Below are 19583 nucleotides of genomic sequence, written 5' to 3'. Positions count from 1 at the left end.
TTTTTTCAGTTTTATAGACAGAGGAAGCTAAGGCACAGAAAGACTAAATGGTTAAGCGATATCCCCAGGTTGGCACAACTACTGGGTGATAAATGGGGAACCAAAATCCGGGCCTTTCTATTGTCAATGCTGTGTGTGTGAGTGTGTGTGTGTGTGTGAGTGTGTGTTTATATAGTCTTCTTTAAAGAGACTTTTGTTAGTTTATTATTTAATTATTAGGAATACACTCATCTTTGTTTGTTAGACATCTTATAATAATACAAACTTGGGTTTGTGTTTAGGTGGTTACTAAGTAAGCTCTTTGACTTTCAGAAGGTAACTTCTCAGGCTCTCTTTCTCTAAAATGGTGATAATAACTCATATTGTGAAGACTATCATACTGTGTGTTCTAAACACAGTGCCTGACACTTTAACCTTACCTTTCATCGGTTCTAAGAAATGCTTTTTTTTCCCTTACGTTTTTAATATGCCTGAAAGTAGGTTGGCTATTATAATATAATTGACAGTATTTTTTAATTTTAGTGGCACAAAAAGTAAAGCTGAGTCCTAGAGTCAGTAACAGAGTAGTCAGATAGATAGATGGTCATGTTTCCCTTTTTTGAATTATGTTCTCACCATCATTAATATGTGAACATTTTAATGTTCTGCTTAGTTTTGGTTGGTTTATTCCAGATATCTTTTATGAATATTCAGTAAGATAATTCAGATCAGCACCTTGTTTGACTTTTAAAAATGTAGTTTTATAGATTAGTTTTTTTAGTATTCCATAAAGTATTTGCATATTTTATAAATCTGTAATTATTAGGCCTCTTCTCTCAACCTGATACACAAATTGTGACAATGCCAGAGATTCTGTTTCATCTCTGTTGTCTTGAGATGTTTATTTTGAAACTTGTGCACTTGAAGGCTGTCTTGCATTTGTACTTATGTACCTGATTTCTTCTTAAGAATAATTGAATATAACCTGATTTCTTATAGGAATCCAAAAGGCTAGCTCTTGTTTATGAATTTTTAATTGTTCTTATATACTTACACAAATGCTGTTTTTCTTCATTTCTCATTTGAGTTAACTAAGTGTATTAGCTCATGAACTAAATGTAGCTTCCTGGATCTTTAGAACAGTGTGTTTGGGCTGACTTTCTTGTTTGGGGTTTGAGGATAGGTGAAGAAATAACTCGAGAATCCAAAAAAGCAAGAAAAATAGGTGGCCTTACTGGTAGCAGTTCTGATGATAGTGGAAGTGAATCTGATGCCTCCGATAATGAAGAAAGTGACTACGAGAGCTCTAAAAACATGAGTTCTGGAGATGACGATGATTTCAACCCATTTAGAGATGAGTCTAGTGAGGATGATGAAGATGGTGAGTTCATGAATCTATTAAATGTAAGCTAAAGGATAGTTATTTCTGTGTATTTGTTTATTTATTTTTGGCTGCGTTGGGTCTTAGTTGCGACAGGCGGGATCTTTTGTCGCGGCGTGCGGGCTTCTCTCTAGTTGTGGCACGCAGGCTGCAGAGCACATGGGCTCTAGTTGCGGCACACGAGCTTAGTTGCCCTGTGGTATGTGGGATCTTAGTTCCCTGACCAGGGATCAAACCTGCATCCTCTGTAATTGGAAGGCAGATTCTTAATCGCTGGACCACTAGGGACGTCCCTATTTCTGTGTATTTGAAATGGGGTATTGTACTAAAACCTTTTTTTTCCTATAGAAATCATCACACAGATTCTAATCTTTGCTTGGTGGCAGCTCCAAGCTTGTCTGTCTTCTGGAGGTTCAGCATATTTATGTGAGATCATGACCTCAATTTTGTGCACTTAAGTATAACCTCAAACCATGGAATTTACCTCATGGTGTATGGGTGTACTAGACCTCTGAAGTTGGTGGTGGTTTACAAGTTGTCGCTCAACAATACAAAAAAACTCAACGGTTGTTTCCTTTGGAAATTCTGTACTTGTGTTAACAAATGATTTGATACGTGTCTTTCCTTAATTTTCAGATCCCTGGTTAATCAGAAAGGACCACAAGAAAAACAAAGATAAAAAAAAAAAGAGAAGTATAGATCCAGATTCTATTCAAAGTGCCTTATTAGCATCAGGTCTTGGATCAAAACGACCTAGTTTTTCTTCTACACCAGTAATTTCACCTGCTCCTAACAGTGCACCAGGTATCCATGTGGAAGCTTGCTTTGTCTGTGAAATGTACTTTTAAACAAAACAAATATTTAAACTTTGTACTGATTTTTAACAAATGTACTTCATCTAGCTAACAGTAACACCAACAGCAACAATAGCCTTATAACAAGTCAGGATGCCGTGGAAAGGGCCCAGCAGATGAAGAAAGACCTACTTGATAAACTAGAAAAATTAGCTGAAGACCTCCCTCCTAATACCCTGGATGAACTTATTGATGAACTTGGTGGCCCTGAGAATGTTGCTGAGGTAAATATGACTTGATCAGGGCTGTGTCTCTTCTAGGTAATTTTTTGCCACTTTCAAACCCTTTAGAATAAGTAATATATTTGGTATCATCATATAATTATCTAATATCCTCTATTAGATCTTAGAACCCTTGCTCTACTCTAGTTGTCATCCTAGAGCAAGTAAATTCCTGCCCCTATTATCTTGAGTATCTGCCCCAAGACACGGATCTCTGTTATTGCACCTGTCATGCAGTCTTTGTTATCATTGCCGCATGTCTGTTTTCTCCCCTGGAATTTGAACTTTTCAGAACCAGGCACTGTGTTGCAATGTTCTCTCTCCCCCAGTGCCTGATGCAGGACAGGTTGCACAGTACATGCTGGTTTCATTATCCCTTTCACCTCCCACCGAGTTTCTATGTTGGGAGCCCTGAGCTTCATGCACCATAGTCAGCTACATTAATTGTAAGTGACGCTGTTTGGCTTTGCAGATGACTGGCCGCAAGGGGAGGGTTGTAAGCAATGATGATGGAAGTATATCTTATGAGTCAAGATCTGAACTTGATGTCCCTGTGGAAATACTAAATATCACGGAAAAACAAAGATTTATGGATGGAGATAAGGTATGTTTTTCTGGGATGCTTTTTGGCGAAAAGAATAATGCCCATACATTTGGATTAATCTTTAGGTTTTTTCTTTTAATATAAATCATGTCTTTTGAATGTTCTTACTCTATTTTTTTAAGTAAGTACACATAATCACTGAACATTTTCACGTTTTCATTATTTTCTTATAAATCGAATGTGGTGTTTTGTGCATAGAATTAGATGTAGCTCTTGATAGCTTTGGAGGCCTTTGAAGTCTTTAATCAGAATATTGTGTTCTCTCAGGTCATCTTAGTGGCACTACACCTAATGCTACACCCTAGTGTCAGTGTAATCTTGAGTCTAGAAATATATTTAAGCACATGCCCCGATTACTGGGATCCTTTGATCTTGCTGTTTATTGTCTTGCTCTGCCATGTCCTGTTGAGACGATTTACTCTGAATGGTTGTAGATTACACTTGCGTAACTGACCACTGCAGAGGTCGTGGTCACCTTCAGAGGCCCTTTCTGTATGCTCTTATTGTTAAGTAAACTTCATCAATTTTCAGATTCTCAGATCAGTTCTTCCTCCATCTAGTTGGAATTGCTATAAGCGTTTTGCTAAAAAATAGGTAGGAGCACCACTTCAACCTCCTTCCTTAATCTAAAGGGGGTAGAATAAAATCTTATCTCTTTATCCACATTTTGCTTTGTATTTCAAAATTTTTTTGCCTCTGCAACTAGAAAATAGACAGTAGCTATTACCATTATCAAAGTTGTCTCTTAAATGTATTTAAAAGCTCATGTTACATATTTTAAAGATTATAGGTAGAGGTATTATCAGTTATTTTAAGTACTTGTTTCGTTAGTAATTTAGGCCCATGTGCATTAGAAATTGTATTAGTTGGGATCAGATTTGGCTGTTAAGTGACAGAAAATCCAAAATCATATTCGCTTAAAGTGGAAGTTCATTTCTCTCATGTACAAGTTTGAGTAGGTGGACCAGGACTGGTATGACCCCTTGAAGTCTAGGTCTCTTCTGTCTTGTTCCTTTAGTATGCAGCCTTCCATTTCCTAGTTACCTCCATATTTCAGGTTCAGTCATCACACCTCTACATTTCAGTCAGCAGAGAGAAAAAAAGAGGAGGGGAAGGGCATATCTTTGATTAGGGACATTTCCTGGACGTTGTTCAGGTGACCTACTGGCTGGAGTGTGCCCACACTTAGCTGTAAGGGAGACTGGGAAATGTAATCTTGATTCTGGGTGTCCTTGTAACCATGTACAGCTAAAACTGAGAGTTAGGAAGTAAAGGAGAATACGTATTGGTGGATGTTTCCCCACCTCTCTTTGTGCAGAAGTGATCTTTTGTTCTTTTTTCCTTACATTTGATACAGAATATTGCTATCATCTCAGAAGCTGCCAGCTCAGGTATTTCATTACAAGCAGATAGGAGAGCTAAAAATCAAAGGCGAAGAGTTCATATGACCCTGGAATTACCATGGAGTGCTGATAGAGCAATTCAGCAGTTTGGTAAGTTCCTACACTGAGTTTCACTTCATAGCCAGGAATTACTGGCGAAATATTTTAATGCTAGATATACTAAACTTGACACATATGTAGGTTTTGGAGATGTTTGTGTATTGCATATACCTTAAAATATAGAGGGCATCATGAATTTATTTCTTGGCTGTTTTAAAAGCTGTAAAAGACCTATGGTAGGGCTTTCTGGCATTATATTCAAGAATGGGGCTCCTCAGGAGTATCTTCATTGTAGATCTCCAAGGGTGTTATCCATGTCAGAGCAGCTGCCACTTGATGTCTTTTTCAACCCCCAGTAGCTTCATTGAGGGCACATTGCTCCTCCCTTCCCTTCCATCTTCATGTCCCTGTGACCTGGTGATTTAAAACAACAATAACAACAATTTTGGGAGAATCCAGAGCAGCTGTGCATCAGCAACATTGTGGTCAACTAAACTGGGGTAGCACCAGTAATGTGTTTATCATTTAATAATTTTATGGAGTTTCTGCTCCCCCATAAGTGGGAGTAAGGTTCTGAATACAGATGTTGTTCAAGTTGGCGTTTTTGATTTTGTGCCTTTTGGGGAGTTAGGGTAATTGTTACATTCTTTAATTTTTCTTCTGATTTAAAGATTTCTGGATACCAGCTTACTGTTAAGTGCTGGGAATAGGTCTCAGAATATTAGTATCTAGAGAGCACAATCAGCGAATTTTTTTTTTTTTTTTTTTTTGTCATTACAGGACGAACTCATAGATCAAACCAAGTTACTGCTCCGGAATACGTCTTTCTGATTTCTGAATTGGCAGGAGAACAAAGATTTGCATCTATTGTTGCTAAAAGACTTGAGAGTTTGGTAAGTTTTTGAGTTATATAGATGTGTGTAAAAGATGATATATGTTAACCTGTCTTCTGTGCCTTGATTGGAGATTTTATGTTTGGATAGGGTGCGCTTACACATGGAGACAGAAGAGCAACAGAATCCAGAGATCTGAGTAGGTTCAACTTTGATAATAAGGTACATTTCAGCTTTCACTATCTGTGAAAAATGATTGCAGTGTATGTCTGTAAGGAACAGAAAGGGAACAGAAAGGGAAAGGAACAGAAAGGGAAAGTGGTTGCTGTTTAAAACTTAAAGCTGCCTCCTCTTATGGTTTTGCTATAAAGTCATGGCTAGTCCTATAAGACACGTGGCAGTTAGATCTTTGGTGATCAACTGTGCAATATAATCATCTTCTCATTCCTATTGGAAAATAAGATTATAATAAATACTTGTGGATGAATGAAGTGTGAGTTCCCAGAAGTAAAGAAAGTTGTTTATTTATGGAATGCCTGCTGTGTACAAAGGTGTGAATGAGGCACTAGGCAGTGTAAAATATATATAAAAATAATTGAGTCCTGCTATTTTTGACTCTTTGGTACAATAATAGTTTTTATAGCATTCACTTGGTCATGTGGTTGAAGAGTATCCAAATGCTGAAACTTGTTAAATTTATTTGGTTTTTATTGCAGTATGGAAGAAATGCTTTAGAAATTGTCATGAAATCCATTGTAAACCTAGATTCTCCTATGGTATCACCACCTCCAGACTATCCTGGAGAATTCTTTAAAGGTAACTTTTAAAAATAATCATAACAAAGGAAAATGAGTACTGACAAGAAGGTACAAAACTCATTCTAACATGTGCTCTTGTTTTTAGTTTTCTTTGGACATAAAATGTATAAAATTTAGAAATTGATAGTTAACAGACACCTAAATTGATGTCTTATAATAAGCAGTAGATTTATTAAATTTTCATTCAGGTGACGTGTTTTTACTGTTGATAGAGTTCGTTGCATGTTGTTTAATACTAGATTACTAGAGGAAAAATGGTTTTGTTAGATTAATTTGAACATGACTATGCCAAATAGCTTTTAAAATTTAAAGTACCTAGGTAAATAATCTGTGGGGGCTAGTGGAGGTACAGATAAAACTGGCCGTGTATTAACTGTTGTTAAAACTGGGTGCTGGGTACCTGTGGTCCGTAGAATATTCTCTTTACATTTGTGTGTATTTAGAAATTTTTATATTTAAAAAAAAGTCCTAAGTAGTGCTATAGAAATTCTTAGATGTATCTTGCAAATCTGAAGAATAGATTTTACCCCATTAATATTAGTAGTCTGGGTGATTTCAGTAGTTCAGCAAACTGAAAATATTTTGGAAAATAAACAGATGTAAGGTATTTGAAACATTATCCTTATAGAGTTAGCATTTTTTACTAGGAAGTCCTTTCCAATTGAACCCATGTTTAGTGTTGGTAACAGTCCATATTGACGTAGCTGGCAGGGGTGCTTATAATCACTGATGGCATTTAACAAAACAAAAAACCAATAAAGTCTTGGCCCTGTTCTTTTTCTCCCTTTCCCTTTCATTCCCTCTTATTTTCTTTTTGTTTGGTCATTGGAGGGATTGTCAAAAACAACTCCCCAATTTATTTCTAATTCTAAAAAATTACATGTTTTTTATTCATTATAAGTGATGAAAACAATCTAAAAGTGAATAATGAGCCCATACCCTCTCCTTAACTACCTGCTACCTACCAGTCTCACCTGCTGAGGTTAACAAATGTTGACAGTCTGAACAGGGGCAGCCTTAACACACCTTTATCCATTTGTCTAAACACAGAGCTTTTTAAAAAAAAAACATGTTAATATTACTTGCAACGTACTTTTCTCACTTGGTACATCACAGGCATCCCTTACAAATCAATAGCTATAGTACTAACACATATTTTAACAGTTGTGTAATATTCTACATCTAGCTTATGTAACAGTTTTTCCCTTGTTGATGTTCAAGTGGCTTTCATTTTTTTGCATCACAAACAGTGCTGGAATTATAGCAGCTATCCTTCTATTCAGGAATTTCCTCCCATAGGATGGATTCCCAAAATGAGGATTTTTTGCATTGGAGCTCTTTGGCTACAGAGTTGTCATCTTCTGCAGAATCTACACATTTTGAGCATGTAGCAGTCTAGCTGATTAAATAAATGTGTAAATAGGATATAATTATGCTTCCTGTTGATCCTTTTCTCTTTCTTAAACCCTTTTTACTGTAAGTCTGGGTTAGATCCTGGACACAAATACTTTTTAAAAGTTTTATAAACTGTCCTCTTAGTAACGTAATTCAGAACATGTTGACAGTTATACACGTTGCTTATCTTCTGCATCGCCTTGTCAGTACTGATAGGTAACGTTTGGAAAGGAAGCATGATTATTTCCTTATATAAATTATTTAATCAGTATCCTGCTGTATGTTCAAAGTTGTTTAGATTCTGTGGGTGACAGTGTTGTAGCCAAGGATCTCCACTGCCAAAGGTTGTTGTTGAAAAGATACGACATTTTAGTGAAATAATAAAATATAATGTGAGGTTTGAGTATTCTAGGATTTTAAAGATCTTTAGGGGCTGTGGGTTCCATTTAATTCAGCTAATAGGAACTATGGAAGATACATAGACTGTGTCTTATATGCTAGAACTTGATCTAATTTGATTAGTCAGTTAACAGCTCATTGAGTTATTTGGGCTATAAGGTTTATTTTTTGTTTGTTTTAATTTATTTTTATTTTTGGCTGTATTGGGTCTTCGTTGCTGTTTGCAGGCTTTCTCTAGTTGTGGCGAGTGGGTTTCTCACTGCAGTGGTGCAGTGGCTTCTCTTGTTGTGGAGCATGGGCTCTAGGCGTGCGGGCTCCAGTAGTTGTGGTTCGCGGGCTCTAGAGCACAGGCTCAGTAGTTGTGGCGCACGAGCCTAGTTGTTCCACGGCATGTGGGATCTTCCCGGACCAGGGCTCTAACCCGTGTCCCCTGCATTGGTAGGCGGATTCTTAACCACTGCGCCACCAGGGAAGCCCTGGGCTATAAGGTTTTTTATAAATTTGTTTTATTACAGATGTTCGACAAGGACTGATAGGAGTTGGCCTGATAAATGTAGAAGATCGTTCAGGAATTCTTACTCTAGATAAAGGTAATGGTATGACTTTTGTATGTATGTTCATAACTGTTGCTGTATCATTATAGCCCATTTTGTTGTTTATGCTTTCGTCAAGTTGAAGGGGAAGCTTCAAGTCTCTAGGTCTCAATCCCTCATTACTGAGTGCTCACAGAGCATTCTGGGTGGTTTTTGCTATGAATAACTATGGTTATTCAAGAAATTAAATCTCTATTCTCTCTACATAGCAGCAGTTCTCAAACCAGGTTGCGTATATGATCAGCTGTTGAGTTTTTAAAAAAGTACTGAAGCCAGGGCAGGAGCTCAGACGTCGGTAATTTTCCAGAAGCTCCTGGGCATTCTTACTTGTGCAGCCAAAGTTGAGCTTCACTGACTTAACAGCACTTAAACTTTATGGGTTAAGACTTAATGTTGGAAAACTAACATTCTGTTGTGCTAAATTATATGCATACCTTCAGTAAGTGAAGCTGAAGATGCAAAAATTCAATTTGGCAAACATCTTTTGAGCATGTAGTATAGTCGTGCTAATTGCTAGAGGTAGAAGCGGTCGAAGTATAGCCCTGTTCTGGGAACGGTACAGGAGTTGTGAGGGAAGTCTTAGAGAAGAAAGTGAGACTCTTACTAGGCTGAGATGAATAAATTTTTTAAATTGCCATTTGAATGCATTAAATCTTTCATACAATCTTGTCATTGCAGATTATAACAACATAGGAAAATTCTTAAATAGAATTTTGGGCATGGAGGTGCATCAGCAGAATGCGTTATTTCAGTATTTTGCAGACACACTTACTGCAGTTGTTCAAAATGCCAAAAAAAATGGAAGATATGATATGGGAATCTTAGGTAAGTTGGGAAATTTTTAAAACATCTTATGTATTCTTTTTTTCTTTCTTTTTAATTAATTAATTAATTTTATTTTTGGCTGCATTGGGTTTTCTTTGCTGCACATGGAGTTTCTGTAGTTGCAGTAAGCGGGAGATACTCTTCGTTGTGGTGCCTGGGCTTCTTGTTGCCGTGGCTTCTCTTGTTGCAGAGCATGAGCTCTAGGTACACGGGCTTCAGTAGTTGTGGCACGCGAGCTCTAGAGCACAGGCTCAGTAGTTGTGGCGCATGGGCCTAGTTGCTCTGCGGCATGTGGGATCTTCCCCGACCAGGGCTCGAACCTGTGTCCCCTGCATTGGCAGGCGGATTCTTAACCACTGCGCCACCAGGGAAGCCTGTCATATGTATTATTGATGAAAAATTTTTTTTATACTTATATGTTGCTTTTTCTTGTTCAAGATCTTGGTTCTGGAGATGAAAAAGTGAGGAAAAGTGATGTTAAGAAGTTTCTGACTCCAGGATATTCAACCTCTGGCCATGTAGAATTATACACGGTAAGTTTAGAAAACGTGCACATTCAAGTATAATATCATTTTCTGGTAAGCATTCTCCGAAGTGAGTTTAATTTAAATTTTATTATTATTTTTTTTACAGATAAGTGTAGAGAGGGGAATGTCCTGGGAGGAAGCTACCAAGATTTGGGCTGAGTTGACAGGACCAGATGATGGCTTTTATTTGTCATTGCAAGTAAGGCTTGTTTCCCTTAAATGTTAGTTGTTAAGATGTGTAATGTGTTTTCATTGCCAGCATTGTAATTACCTGTTCGCTTTGTGCTGATTTTCCAATTGTATTTAGCTTTCTGTGTTTTGATAATTTATCACTGTAATTGTGATATATTTTTATTTAATACGTTTTGAGGAGTATTATTAAATGCTAGTTTTAAATTATTACTTATTGGGGAATTCCCTGGTGGTCCAGTGGTTACTATTCCACACTTCCACTGCAGGGGGCACAGGTTTGATCCCTGGTCAGGGAATTAAGATCCTGCATACTGCGTGGTGTGGGCAAAAAAAAAAATGTTTACATATTATTAGTAAATTGAACCCTTTTTTTCCATAATATAGTGAGTGACCTTCTTTAGTCATAATAATGCTTTATGTCATCAAGATTCAGTTTTCAGTTATTAGTGTAACTACATTCATTGGTTTAGTATTTGCCTGTGGACAGAGCTAAGGAGAGAGGATGTGTGAGTGTGTATGTGTGTGTGTGCACGTGTGTGTACGTGTTTATATTTAGACATATACATATACACACACAAATGAATGCATATTTATTTGTCCTGATCAAAACTATGGAATTTTGGGGCTTCCCTGGTGGCGCAGTGGTTGAGAGTCCGCCTGCTGATGCAGGGGACACGGGTTCGTGCCCCGGTCCGGGAGGATCCCATATGCCGCGGAGCGGCTGGGCCCGTGAGCCATGGCCGCTGAGCCTGTGCTTCTGGAGCCTGTGCTCCGCAACGGGAGAGGCCACAACAGTGTGAGGCCCACGTACCACAAAAAACAAACAAAAAATGTGGAATTTTAATCTTATCTCTTCTCTGATTTTTTTTTTTAATTTATTTTATTTTTGGCTGTGTTAGGTCTTCATTGCTGTGCGCGGGCTTTCTTTAGTTGCAGCGACTGGGGCCTACTCTGTGGTGCGCGGGCTTCTCGTTGTGGTGGCTTCTCTTGTTGAGAGGCATGAGCTCTAGGTGCGCGGGCTTCAGTAGTTGTGGCACGTGGTCTCAGTAGTTGTGGCACGCGGGCTCTAGAGCACAGGCTCAGTAGTTGTGGCAGACGGGCTTAATTGCTCCGCCGCATGTGGGATCTTTCCAGACCAGGGCTGAACCTGCGTCCTCTGCATTGGCAGATGGATTCTTAACCCCTGCGCCACCAGGGAAGACCTTTCTCTGAAATTTTGGTCTTCTTTCTTCCACACTAATAATCCCTGTTCTTCAGGGCACACAGGATGATAAAATATCATGGATACTATGCCCCAGTATTTTGAAAATATTTTTGTTGTAATAACTTTTTTTGCATAAACTTACTTTATGCTATTTAAAAAATAGTTATACTGTTTCTGCACGTCAACATATGGCAATTACATAGTATACTCTTCTTTTTTTTTTTTTTGGTACGCGGGCCTCTCACTGTTGTGCCCTCTCCCGTTGCGGAGCACAGGTTCCGGACGCACAGGCTCAGGGGCCATGGCTCACGGGCCTAGCCGCTCTGCGGCATGTAGGATCTTCCTGGACCGGGGCACGAACCCGTGTCCCCTGCATCGGCAGGCGGACTCTCAACCACTGCACCACCAGGGAAGCCCTATACTCTTCTTTTAACCCTTAATTAATCTTAGTTCTACAGGTAATTAATTTATAATTAAAGCTCACCACTCACTCACTAGTCCTTAGGTTAATATCTCTCTAGTTATTTTGTCTGAAGCCCATTATGTAGTAGATTCAGGAAGGGCTTATGGAAACATTACTCCCTGAATTCTTACGTGCTGGTAAGTTTGTGCCTTTGTACTTGAAAGACAAATTTTACCAGACATGAAATCTTTTTTTTTTTTTGCGGTACGCGGGCCTCTCACTGTTGTGGCCTCTCCTGTTGCGGAGCACAGGCTCCAGACACGCAGGCTCAGCGGCCATGGCTCACGGGCACAGCCGCCCCGCGGCATGTGGGATCCTCCTGGACCGGGGCACGAACCCACGTCCCCTGCATCGGCAGGCAGACTCCCAACCACTGCGCCACCAGGGAAGCCCAGACATGAAATCTTTAGTTCACGTTTTCTTTTCTTGGATATCTTAAAGATGCTGCTACTTATTCTTTTGAGATAGAGTTGCTGTCAAAAAAAATTTTTTTTAATTATTTTTATTTTGGGCTGCGTTGGGGCTTCATTGCTGGGCGTGGGCTTTCTTTAGTTGAGGCGAGCAGGGGCTACTCTTCGTTGCGGTGCGCGGGCTTCTCATTGCGGTGGCTTCTCTTGTTGCAGAGCACGGGCACTAGGCGCGTGGGCTTCAGTAGTTGCAGCATGTAGGCTTCAGTAGTTGTGGCTCACGGGCTCTAGAGTGCAGGCTCAGTAGTTGTGGCGCATGGGCTTAGTTGCTCTGCGGCATGTGGGATCTTCCCAGACCAGGGCTTGAACCTGTGTCCCTGCATTGGCAGGCAGATTCTTAACCACTGCGCCACCAGGGAAGTTCTCTACGTTTTGTTAACTTTTTAAAATTATGGTAAAATATATAACAAAGTTTGCCATTTTATCCATTTTAAAGTGTATGATTTAGTGTCATTAATTATATTCACAATGTTGTGCCAACATCACCATTAAACAGTAGCTTTCCCCTGGCCTGATAACCTTTGATCTATTTTTTGTCTATGAGTTTGCGTATCTTGGTACCTCATATAAGTGGAATCGTGCAGTATGTGACAGTTGTGTCTGGCTTCTTTCACTCGGCATAATGTTTTCAAGGTTCGTCCATGTTGTAGAATGTGTCATAACTTCCTTTCTTTTTGTGACTAATATTGCTTTGTATGTGTGTAGCACATTTTACTTTTTATTTGCAAATATTGGGTTGGCCAAAAAGTTCGTTGGGGTTTTTCAGTAAGATGGTACCAAAAACCCGAACGAACTTTTTGGCCAAGCCCTTTATGGAGTGACCAACTGTAAATGAAGACCTGGTTCAAGAACTGCGTAAAGGAGACCAAATATGATGATGCCACAGGCAGAGTGAAACCATAAGTAAGCTCTCTAGAGCAGGAATCCCTAAATTTTTTATGTCAGGGGTCAGGTAGTATTTCAGGTTTTGCAGAGAATATGTGGTCTCTGCTGACTATTCTTTGTGGATTTTTTTTTCTTAAATTCTTTAATTGAATTATGTACCCATGAATGCATTATTACACTTGTGAAAAAATTTAAATACAGATAGCACTAAATTTTTTGACCATCATTCCCAGCCACGGTCCCTTCCCACCTTCCCAGAGGTAGCCACCGCTACCAGTTTTGTGTCTATTCTCCCAGACCATTTTCTGTGCATTTAATGCATATGTATTATAGCCATAGGAAACAATTTACTGTTTTAGATGGTTGATTTGTTGTTGGTTATTTTTTTTACACCAATTCTATGATACAGTATCGATCATTCTTTAAATTGCCTTTCTCACTAAACAATCAGTCTTGGAGTGCTTTCTGTATTGATACTTATAGGACTACTTCATTCATTGTGGCTGTTGCATGGTATTCTGTGTTATGAATATACCATGGTTTATTTAGCCTGTGTCGTATTAATTGACTTTTAGGTTGTTTCCATTTTTTCTCTTACAAAGGACATGCTTCTTTATGTACCTGTGTGAGTGTATCTCTAGAGTAGATTCAGAGAAATGGCATCACTGGATCTTAAGATCACTTACTTCTTTCTATGTGTGAATGAGAGGATAAACTCTTTTGAAGATCCTGGAGGAGAAAAAGTTTAGTTCTTAAAAGTCTGAAAAATGATTTTCCCCCCAGCTTTGTTCTTGGCTTCTAGTATTATCTTGAGGTTTCTAGCTAGGGTGGGATGGGTAAAACTGAACAAGTAAAAGGACATATCAGGATTGAGGGGAAAGATAACAAGCAGATTTGGCTGAGTTTAAGTTGCTGCCTTCTCCTTTTTTTTTTTTTAAACATCTTTATTGGAGTATACAATGCTTTACAACATTGCTTTACAATGTTGTGTTAGTTTCTGCTGTATAACAAGATGAATCAGCTATACGTATACGTATATCCCCACATCCCCTCCCTCTTGTGCCTCCCTCCCACCCTCCCTATCCCACCCCTCTAGGTGCTCACAAAGCACCGAGCTGATCTCCCTGTGCTATGCAGCTGCTTCCCACTAGCTATGTATTTTACATTTGGTAATGTATATATGTCAGTGCTACTCTCTCACTTGGTCCTGGCTTACCGTATCCCATCCCTGTGTCCTCAAGTCTATTCTCTACGTCTGGGTCTTTATTCCTGTCCTGACCCTAGGTTCAACAGCATGGATTTTTTTCCTTCCTAAGAAACTTTCTCCGTTCCTTCCTTAAACTATTCTTAAGCTTAGGAGCCTCAAGCCATTTGGTCCATAAACCTGGTTTACTGGTCTCTGATTCAATAGCAAAGCTCTCAAACTGGATCTGGCTCCTAGTTGTGCATGTATGTGTGTGTATGTGTGTTTGAAAATCTTATTGAGATTATTGTAGATTCTCATGAGGTTATAAGAAATAATACAGAGAAATTCCTTTTACACCAGTTTTCCCAATGGTAACATTTTACAAACCTATAGTATAATATCACAACCAAGATACTGATACAGTTCACTAGATTTTATTCAGATTTCTCTCGAGACCTTGGATGGGATTTTGATTGGTCACTATAGGATATTGGTTATTTTATTTATTTATTTATTTTTGTGGTACGTGGGCCTCCCACCACCGTGGGCTCTCCCGTTGCGGAGCACAGGCTCTGGACGCACAGGCCCAGTGGCCATGGCTTATGGGCGCAGCCGCTCCGCGGCATGTGGGATCTTCCCGGACCGGGTCATGAACCCGTGTCCCCTGCATCGGCAGGCGGACCCTCAACCACTGTGCCACCAGGGAAGCCTGGTTATATTTTTTTCACTTGAAATTATTGCCAAATTGAGGCACCGGTAGGTTTTGATGAAAATGCTGATCCCCACCAGTTTCCCTTGAGTGAAAGGATGTGGTAGCGTTGTCCTTTGTTACTCTCTGCTGCACGGCCACAGGCAGCTGGTTGTGAAGAGTGAGGACCTTGGAAGAGACATCCTTCCAAGAAGCTGTAGCCTCCTTCATTGAGCCGCCTCAGCAGCAAGCAGTTTCAACTTGCAGTGTGTTTACCGTGTGTTGACATTAGGAAAGCCATGTCAGAATCACTTTTAATTCCACTGTAGTGTGATGATTTATTTTATAGTTACAATGAATTAACCTGACACTGTCAAGATAGATCACACTGCTATGTGCTTTAAACACTGCCTTAAAGTATAGTTAGCTAGAGAATTTCACATCAGCTGCTACAAAATTTTATATGTATTTTTCACTTAACTTTTGTTTCATAGACTTTGCAGTAATTATATAAACAATGTTTCAAATCATTTGAGCAAGTAAAAGACGAAGGATCTTTAGTATCAATGAAGAGAAAAGTAAAGTATTAGGTCCTTTTATCAGCGTAAGAATTATCTTAATATAAAAAGGTAGTAGGGCTTCCCTGGTGGCGCAGTGGTTGAGAGTCCGCCTGCCCATGCAGGGGACACGGGTTGGTGCCCCGGTCCGGGAAGATCCCACATACTGCGGAGCAGCTGGACCCGTGAGCCATGGCCACTGAGCCTGCACGTCCGGAGCCTGTGCTCCGCAACGGGAGAGGGCACGTCAGTGAGAGGCCCACGTACGTACCGCAAAAATAAAATAAAATTTAAAAAAGGTAGTAGCTTAGCAAATGATTTATTTTGTAGAGGAGCTGGGAAAATACCTTTGAAACTTTTCTTTTTCCTTCAGTTTTGCTCCGGAGACTGTTGCTTTGAAATTGTTCACCATTCTTCAAAAGAAATACTAATTTTCCCAATCTTATTTTTCCTTGCGTTAAATGGGGCTTTTTACAAATCTCAGGGTTCTTCTCATAAAGTCCAACTTTTAAAAAATTTTTAAAATAAAACAAGTTCCATCGTTTGTCTAATGCATCGTTTTCTTCCACTTCTGCATCATATTTATGTATTATTTGTTCAGCATTTGGCTTTCTCCTGTTACAGTGTTACTGTTTACAGATGAATTTGTGATATTTCATGTGATATTTTACCGTCACACAACCATAGGAATAGGTTGTAGCACTGATGGAGTAGATGAATTCAGAGGACTGTGGGTGATCAAAAGGCATTATCTTGAAGGTTATATATTTCATTGTAACTTGAAGGAGAGTAACATACAGTAGAGGTAAAATTATTTCCTGTGAAGACCCTTCCTGCCCACTACCTAGATTCTTACCTCACATACCTCTGACCCTGTTGAGGCTGCAAGTCCAGTTTCCTGGACTAGAGGAAGCAAAATTGTCTCCACTGGACATCGTGCTTTAAATCTTATTACTCAACACAATTTTCTAAAGATTGTCTTGCCTCAGAGATAAGGTCCATTAGCCTTCACTTTGGTGAGACCTTGTTCAAGTCGGTTACACAGCAGGTGTTATTCCTTTCACACAGTTTTGTATTTACAAACTCATTTGGCTTTGATCGTGATGTGATGGTGCAAACAGCAAGCATGTCTTAAAGTGTGCAGTATTGAATCTTTATATTTTCTCACCTATTTATTTATTTATTTTTAATAGATAAGAAACAACAAGAAAACTGCCATCTTAGTTAAAGAAGTGAATCCTAAAAAGAAGCTTTTCTTAGTTTATAGACCAAATACTGGGAAACAGCTCAAATTAGAAATTTATGCTGATCTAAAAAAGAAATATAAGAAGGTATTTTTCCATTTGTACATGATGTTATGTATAAATACTTGTTTTATAATAATATATTGCAACTATGTTTATATGTAAATTGTCAATTTTTCCTATTTGATTACTGGAAAATTGTTTCAGAAAAAGTTTTATCAACTCTTGTTAAATTAATATCCCAGTCTTAATGTTATCAACTGTTAGGAAACTTAAAGGTGATTATTTGAAACAGCTTATGTTATCAGAAAAGGAAGTTTCTATAGTGCTAACTACAAAAATTAGAATTTTTTAAATAAAGGGAAGATGTACAAGACTGAAATTCCTTCCCACCAGCTCTTGGTTTTACTGTGAACTGCTGTGTTTATATTTTGCAATAATTTCTGGAAAAACAGTGATATCTCTTTTTCCTAACTTTACTATGTTATTTTGTTGTTAGTATTACCTTATATTACTATTATTCCTAGCCATTTTCACTTGCAAACAATTATAATTAAGTTAACTATTTGAAATGTTCATTACATGGGAAAAACCTCATGGCAGAGCTTTATGGGTAAAATTCAAATGCAAGCAGTAGTGAAGACCATGGTTTCTGTATAAAGATGGTTTTAAGTTGGCTTTAGAGACCAAATTAGGCAACCAGTTTGTTTAAAACAATACCTTTTCAATGGAATTTTTGTCTTATTTTCACAGGTAGTCTCAGACGATGCCCTGGTCCACTGGTTAGATCAGTATAATTCATCTGCAGATACTTGTACTCATGCTTATTGGTTAGTTTTCATTTTTCTCACCATATATTCCAAAGTATGATCAAGATTTAAACACCCCTTCATTCTTTAGCTATCTGTCCCTATAAGTACACAAGCAGATTATCAATTGCTCGGTGTTGTTTCTTTAAGCAGAGGTACTTGTTGGAAGCCTCTGGACCATGCACTGTTTTAGGTCTCCCCACTGATGCTTTGTTACTTCCAACCAAATGTTGTCTGCCAGCATGGACTTAACTATCATTCTTAGGGTTGAGACTTTTTCCTTCTCCTCTCCTTCCTTCCCTTCCTTTATTTTTTCCTTCCTCCAAAGTTTTATTGGTGTCCCAAATCAGTTTTATTTTTAAGGCTAGGGAACTTCTAGGAAACCACAGAGGTACCTCAAATAGTTAACAGCACTAGAAACTTTGTTGTTGAGCCCTGGAGCTGATCCTGCGTCCTACTAGGCTAGCCAGAGGTGTTCTCAAGTCATTATGTTCATTTCAGGGCATTGAAAATGGAGTATCTGGCCCACTTTTTGAAAAGGGATACAGGATATAGATGAATTTTAGCTAGGTTTTTATTTAGACACATGTAGGTAGATAAATTTGCTTTTGTTTATTTGCTGAGGGCTTTTCCACTTACCTGATTTAGAACTGTATATTGGTAGTTTAATACTATGGAAATAACTGGCAGGATTATTTTATAAACTGACATTAATACAGTAAACTAATGGATATTAAAATGACAAATGCTTAAATGGATATCAAGACCAATAAATCAGCCCTTTTATAAGGGAGTCAGGCCCAAGAAATAACTAATTTTAAAATCAGTAGTGATACCTTAAGTTGGACAGGATAATCCAATGTCAGAAGGACTGCAGTCTACAAACTTTATCAGTAAAGGTAAATGACGGTAGGCCGTTTTCCATTTGAAATTAGGGTAGACCTTGTGGGCCTTGTGTGTGTGTGTGCGCGCGTGTGCGTGTGTGCGTGTGTGCACGCACATATACATTTTTTTCCTTATTATCTATCCTAGGCGTGGCAATTGCAAAAAAGCAAGTTTGGGATTAGTTTGTGAAATAGGTCTTCGTTGCCGCACATACTATGTATTATGTGGCTCAGTACTGAGTGTCTGGACAAAAGTCGAGGGTGTTCTCGCATCTGTCAGTGGCACAAACGTGAAAATGCAGATAGTTCGGCTAAGAACAGAGGATGGACAGCGGATTGTAGGTGAGTTTTAATTTTTTTTTGGTTTGAGCCTTGAGAAGAAAAATCAGGTCCTGTGTTTTTCTTATTTTGCTTCTAACGTCTTAGAATCTTAGCATCTGTCTATTCCAGTGGTGGGGTAGAGCTTGCTTTATATTATGTTCTTAAAAGGATAAACAGTAGTTAAGCTTTTGAATGGGTGTAGTTGGCTCTGGCTGAAATCCTGATGTGGTTGTGATTTTATGCTGCCCTCGGTGCTCTTGCTCCCCTCCCTCACTGTCGACATCTGTGCAGGCTCCCTGGTATGAAGACTAAGGATTCTCTGAAGTCTTTATGTTCATTGTGCCACATTGAGACTATGGAAGTCAAAGCCACTGTGCACAGGGGATGGACTGGAGTCCTGCAGGGAGCAAGGGAGACCAGGCTAGCCGCTCCCACTGTTCCCTCAATGACAGGCCTCACGGAAATCCACCCAGTTATTGCACTTTCCCTGTCGCATTGTCTTTGTTTCTTTTGCAACAACCTTTCTCTGTATCCTGGGTTGCACATTGGTAGCCTGTGGGCTAGTCAGTCCATGGACATTTTTTTGATCCTCAAGTATTTTTGGTTGCAAGATTTCAATTGAGTTAGTTGCCAACTTTTAAAAATCAAAAGATTGTGGGCTTCCCTGGTGGCGCAGTGGTTAAGAATCTGCCTGTCAATGCAGGGGACACGGGTTCGAGCCCTGGTCCGAATAGATCCCGCATGCCGCGGAGCAACCAAGCCCATGCGCCACAACTACTGAGCCTGCGCTCTAGAGCCCACAAGCCACAACT

General features: G+C 39.1%; 1 protein-coding gene across 12 annotated transcripts in view; it reads left to right on the top strand.

Moving 5' to 3' along the window:
- Positions 1-19583, top strand: part of SBNO1 (strawberry notch homolog 1) — a 58224-nt gene that overhangs the window by 31330 nt on the left and 7311 nt on the right. For 7 of the 12 annotated variants that reach the window (XR_003436765.1, XM_027125013.1, XM_027125012.1 and 4 more), the window contains 16 exons: positions 1163-1360; positions 1709-1786; positions 1997-2164; positions 2263-2438; positions 2908-3039; positions 4397-4532; positions 5262-5374; positions 5465-5536; positions 6031-6130; positions 8442-8516; positions 9198-9344; positions 9783-9877; positions 9978-10070; positions 16707-16844; positions 17511-17587; positions 18599-18792. Coding sequence is in view for 11 of the 12 variants with exons in the window: in XM_027125013.1 (XP_026980814.1) it covers positions 1163-1360; positions 1709-1786; positions 1997-2164; positions 2263-2438; positions 2908-3039; positions 4397-4532; positions 5262-5374; positions 5465-5536; positions 6031-6130; positions 8442-8516; positions 9198-9344; positions 9783-9877; positions 9978-10070; positions 16707-16844; positions 17511-17587; positions 18599-18792 (1992 nt within the window). In the remaining variant the exon portion in view is untranslated. The remainder of the gene's footprint in view (positions 1-1162; positions 1361-1708; positions 1787-1996; positions 2165-2262; positions 2439-2907; positions 3040-4396; positions 4533-5261; positions 5375-5464; positions 5537-6030; positions 6131-8441; positions 8517-9197; positions 9345-9782; positions 9878-9977; positions 10071-16706; positions 16845-17510; positions 17588-18598; positions 18793-19583) is intronic. The other 5 variants (XM_027125015.1, XM_027125011.1, XM_027125010.1 and 2 more) reach the window with 2 other exon arrangements.

Source organism: Aethalodelphis obliquidens, unplaced genomic scaffold (genome assembly GCF_003676395.1).
Source record: "Aethalodelphis obliquidens isolate GAN/ISIS:26980383/991018 unplaced genomic scaffold, ASM367639v1 scaffold28, whole genome shotgun sequence".
In the NCBI taxonomy this organism is placed as follows: Eukaryota; Metazoa; Chordata; class Mammalia; order Artiodactyla; family Delphinidae; genus Aethalodelphis; species Aethalodelphis obliquidens.
The sequence above is the reverse complement of the archived record's forward strand: the minus strand, read 5'-3'. Positions and strand labels throughout refer to the sequence as shown.